General features: G+C 40.1%; 1 protein-coding gene across 2 annotated transcripts; it reads left to right on the plus strand.

The window, feature by feature from the left end:
- Positions 1-1,113: 1,113 nt before the first annotated feature.
- Positions 1,114-4,584, plus strand: hlx1 (H2.0-like homeo box 1 (Drosophila)). Of its 2 annotated transcripts, XM_017725536.2 has the most exons (4): positions 1,114-1,675; positions 2,220-2,393; positions 2,648-2,832; positions 3,990-4,584. In XM_017725536.2, exons 1-4 carry the CDS (start codon positions 1,240-1,242, stop codon positions 4,308-4,310), a joined length of 1,116 nt encoding a protein of 371 aa, XP_017581025.1. In that variant the 5' UTR covers positions 1,114-1,239; the 3' UTR covers positions 4,311-4,584. The 2 variants fall into 2 exon arrangements, with proteins under 2 accessions (XP_017581025.1, XP_017581026.1); XM_017725537.2 differs by lacking the exon at positions 2,220-2,393.
- Positions 4,585-5,019: the final 435 nt, after the last annotated feature.

The raw sequence follows: 5,019 nt of genomic DNA on the forward strand, positions 1-5,019 counted from the left end.
TTCCCAAGTTCTAATTGTTGTCCAGTAATAATAAGAGAGTGATGGCTTGCGCTTGTACATATGGATGAAGTGTCCCTCTGAAGTTAATTGTGTTTTTGTTTCGGTGGAATAGGTTTCCTCTGTTTATTATAAGCATAGAGACGGATTTGCGTCACCATGCAACTTGCAGGTTGAGATAAAGTTGCACAAATATTGAAAAAGGAAGTGCTAACAGTCATTATAAAGTCCCCCCTCCCCGCACCGGAGGAAATAAGAACCTCTGCTGTATCCTAAAATACTGAAGCATCTTCTATTTTGGGATAAATCTAGCAGGAATATCCGCTCATTTAGGCTTGAATCAGAGCCCATCAAAAACAGGATGACCTGCATCGAGAAACTCCTGTTTCCTAATCTCACAGCAAGCCAACAAGGAGCCAAAGCGCCGCAGTGCTCTTAAAGCACACAAAACTATTGAATAAAAGAGTGACATTTTTAAACTAGGTTATGAATATGGTGCTGGCAATTTCAAAATATTTTTGGTCCAAGATTGTTTTCTTATCATGTTTTCGTTTTAAAAAAGACATAAATGGTCGGATTTGCTTCTTCGTGGCTTTGTTTTAAATTTATTTTAGTGGTTTTATTTTATGAATATGAATATAAAATGTGAACGATTTTAAAATAAAATAATATGTGAAACAATTTTGTCCAAAAACACTGTAGCAAAAACGCTGTTAGGCATTTTAAATTATTATTGTTTTTGTTATTTTTATTTTTTTAAACAAAGCTGACCTGCGTCAAGTGTCAAGTGAGCACATCGCATTAATATCGTAGATCTGGATCTAATTTGAAAATAAGGCTGTTGATATAATCCGCTGCTGATTCTGGGGTCTGTTGCAATCTTTGGTAGCCTCTCTTTCTTTCTTTCTCAAAACATCCAGAGCCTGCGCAAGCGTTTGCTCGGTTTTTATTGGCTAAACAGGAGCCAATCAACATGCGAAACTCTCGAACTCGCTGTAAGTCAATCAATAACTGAACGTTTATTGGCTAAGAGTGAACCAATCAATGTTCGAGTAGAAACTTCTGTGCAGAAGTTCTGGGACTGCAAGCTGGAGGTTTCATACTTGCAGAGAACGTTTCTGGCGTGGAGTGAAAGAGAGGCACTTCTCTGAATTCGCTTACAGTCATTACACATACTTCTCGTCGTGATTCCCTCCTTTTTTCTTCCATCGATAAAGAAGAGTCGAGTGAAAAAACAAGAGGATGTACACGACTGGACTGAATCCCTTCTACGCGTCCAATTTCAGCCTATGGTCTGCGTATTGTTCGGGTGGCTTCGCCGTGGATACGATGAAAAAGCCGTCCTTTTGTATCGCAGATATATTGCACGTTGGAGACGCTGAAAATATTCCTGGCTCCTCTGCACTTATGGCTCACATGGGCGCACGGGCTCAGGTCCATTCTTCTGGATCTCCGCTCCGGCCGGCCCCGCTAGCTCCAGAGGCGGCCGTGTTCGGAGCGAGGGTGAACACAGCCCCTGCTTACCACAGGCACGGACTACACTTGACCTCTGTAGCCAGAACAGCCCTCAACTCCCAGTCAGCACCACCACCGTCCAGCAAAGATCTCAAGTTCGGCATCGATCGGATATTATCTACAGAATTCGAGCCGAAATCTAAAGAATCGTCTTCACTAAGGGGTAAGATGCTGCGGGGTGACGAATTGTCTGTCGATTTGTTCTTGGCTGTGACCTGCAATACTAAATAATAATACATAATATTATCAAGTTCTAAATTTGACATGGTCAGAATATTTTAAAAGACAGGGGTATTTAGAGTAGGTTAATCTGTCAAAGCGGTGGCTAACCTAGAACCCCTATTTAGACCCGTCAGAAAGTGACGTTGGGGGATGATTTTGACCTGGACCTTTTATTGCTGCTAGAACAAGGTGATAAACAGGCCATATGAGTTAATAAAGTTAGCTAAAATATCTAGGGACAGTTATTGAATAATAAAAAAGCAACATGAAGTGTTTTGAGTTTCCCAGACCCAGGTTAATCCAAAGTATATTGTAAAAAGAATTTTAGTGATGAACCATTATTAGCACTGTAATATAGACCAGTAGGCTTGATCTAGGTTCGAGAAATCGGCCCATAAAGTTTTCGTTGGTCAGAAATTTGATTTACATCGTTTATTTGATTACATTAAAAATAAAAAATATTGGTTTCTTTCGTCTTGTAACAGATCTCACGTCCATTGTTAGCTCCACACGCCAGTCAGCAGGTCATGTCTCCGTGCAGCCGAGCCAGTACTTCGCATCCTTAGACCCGGGGATGAGCGATGCCTCTTCCATGATGGGCTCCATAGGCAGTGCCTCCAGGCAATCAGGCCAGCATCAGTACCAGGATACTTTCCCAGGTGCTGTAGCAATCCCACCCCCAACTCAACCAACCAAGGCCTTTTAAATATATCCACAGCTTTGCTACATTGACAAACATAGCGTATGAGCTGTAAACTGTACCTTATTTTATCGAATTTCTAAGTAATGATGAAATTTCGACATGTAAAGTGTGTGTCATATAATATTTGGTCTACAGCAATTACAAATGCTAAAAAAACGGTAAATACAAATAACGCAGCTAAACCACTGATTTTTTTTGCCCATAATTTAGGGCCCTACGCAGTTCTAACCAAAGACACGATGCCGCAGACCTACAAGAGAAAAAGGTCCTGGTCCAGAGCTGTGTTTTCCAATCTACAGAGAAAGGGGCTCGAAAAGCGTTTTGAGATCCAGAAGTACGTCACGAAACCGGACCGGAAGCAGCTGGCTGCAATGCTGGGCCTCACAGATGCTCAGGTAGGCTGTAGGAGAGAACACGGCTGTCAGTGGACTTCAGCTTGATGTTTGTTTGATTATCTGAGGAATAATAGCAATAATACTCAGAAAAAGCTGTGCTTTGTAATTTATATGATTCAAATGTAAATAAAAACGTGTTACATCAACACAATTCTGAAAGACACTAAATGCAATGATGTTACATGCTTTATCCATATGCAACCTTTTTACAGTTTTGAATCAGTGGCGTAAGTGCAAGTGATCCCTAACACAGAAGGGGGTGTTGAGGTGCATGGTTGGCCGTGCCACCTGCCTTTACTGGATCCCTTATAACTCACACAATTTAAAACTTATAATTACAATACCTTAATGATATAATTTAACCATTAGCATATTGGAACCCAAATTGGCTCGCAAAATGTGAATAGCGACCAAACAGGTCATTTTTAAAACCCATTTGTGACCAAATTTTCCTTGACGCTACAAATAACCCATTTAAACAGAACCAACCCTTATTTTCCCTCTTCGTCCATTTGTTTTCTTTGATGCGTGACTCTTTTAAAAATGTATATTACACTTTATTAAGTCTTCATAAGAGATGGGCATACTCTGTTAGTTTCCACTGGGTTTAAACAATTAATCAGTTGGGTTACTTCACTGATTTGAGCCATACAAAGTTGAACCACTCATTTTGCATGTATCCATCGAGACATAAGCTAATGTATAAGCATGCCACTTGGTGTCCAAAGGCAGTAAGAGCTTGGTGCATCAATAAAAGGCAGGCAGAAGAAAGTTGTCTCATGAAGTTGCGAAATACGGATTCCTAGGGAAATGAAAGTCGATTATTGCAAATGATGAAAGGTCATAACAGTGTGTCATTGTGAAACGTTTCATCTTGTGTCGTTAGGAACTTCTAAAACGCAGAAACGTCTGTTTTTTTTCAGTCATGACCATGACAGGCCTAATGATTTTATATTTTACGAATAAAAGTCTTCTGTTTAAGTAAATCCCCAACAGATAGGCTTAATACTTTCACGTCAGCTCACAGGTTGCTCGTTGCTGTGGTAAAGTTGATGCCTCATTGGCCTTCATGGTGGGCATTTATATCAGTCAAGGCTTTAGCATTCACGTTGTAAAGCCGTTTACAGCAGTGTGCTAAACTCTGCGTTTATGTTCAGGTCAAAGTATGGTTCCAGAACCGCCGGATGAAATGGAGACATTCCAAGGAGGCCCAAGCGCAGAAGGATAAAGAGAAGGAGCAGGCAGACAAGTCAGCCACTGAAGCCGAGCAGAAAACACACGAGGATTCAGAGGGAGAAAGCGAGCCCAGCGAGTCTGAGCTGGAGGACGAAGCCGAGGACAAACGAGACGGAGCAGATTCTGAACTAAGCAAAGCCAGCGTCATCATGGCCGGACCACTTCCCGTAAATACGGACGAAACCGCGGCAACAAACAGCGCAGCTACAGACTCACCTGCACCATCACAAATGCTCTTATGAACCCCACCTCAATCAAATCCGACCAGTATTGAACTCTTATGACCACTAAGATCCGAAAACGGTTAATAAGCGTCTTAAAGGAGGGAAAGAGAGAGAGAAGTCCGTTTAGCCCATCCTGTGAAGTCCACTTCCACCTGGCCTCTGATGCCACTAACAAGCTAATTTTTGCGAGGGAAAAAATCCGCTCTTTCTTGTGAATATTCGCCTGAACCACTTTTGTTGTTCACCTCTTGAGCGTCTGGGAATGTTAAATGTTATCTTGAAGTTGAGGAACCTGATTGTAATAAATATATATATATATATATATATATATATATATATATATATATATATATATATATATATATATATATATTGTTAGTAGGTATTTGCACTGAAGATGTAAATAAAAGTGTTACGTTTATTCTTACCACAGAGTTGATGTAAATTATTCACACGAAGGCAGAGTAATTTAGGGCTAAATAAAACAATCAAATATAAATAGACGGCGTACAGTTATACAAAATCAATTCAGCTATATTTGATCATTGTATTAATTTTATTATTCTTCATATTATTATTATTATTATTATGAATGTTAGCTCATTCTACGTACGAAAAATAAAACTGTACATATTTATATTTCTTTGTCTTTCCACCATCACACACCACTAACAGCTTTTGCAGTATAGAATTGTTGCTATGTCTCACGTTAATGCTAAAGCATTGC

The sequence above is a fragment of the Pygocentrus nattereri genome, chromosome 4, assembly GCF_015220715.1.
Source record: "Pygocentrus nattereri isolate fPygNat1 chromosome 4, fPygNat1.pri, whole genome shotgun sequence".
Classification (NCBI taxonomy): Eukaryota; Metazoa; Chordata; class Actinopteri; order Characiformes; family Serrasalmidae; genus Pygocentrus; species Pygocentrus nattereri.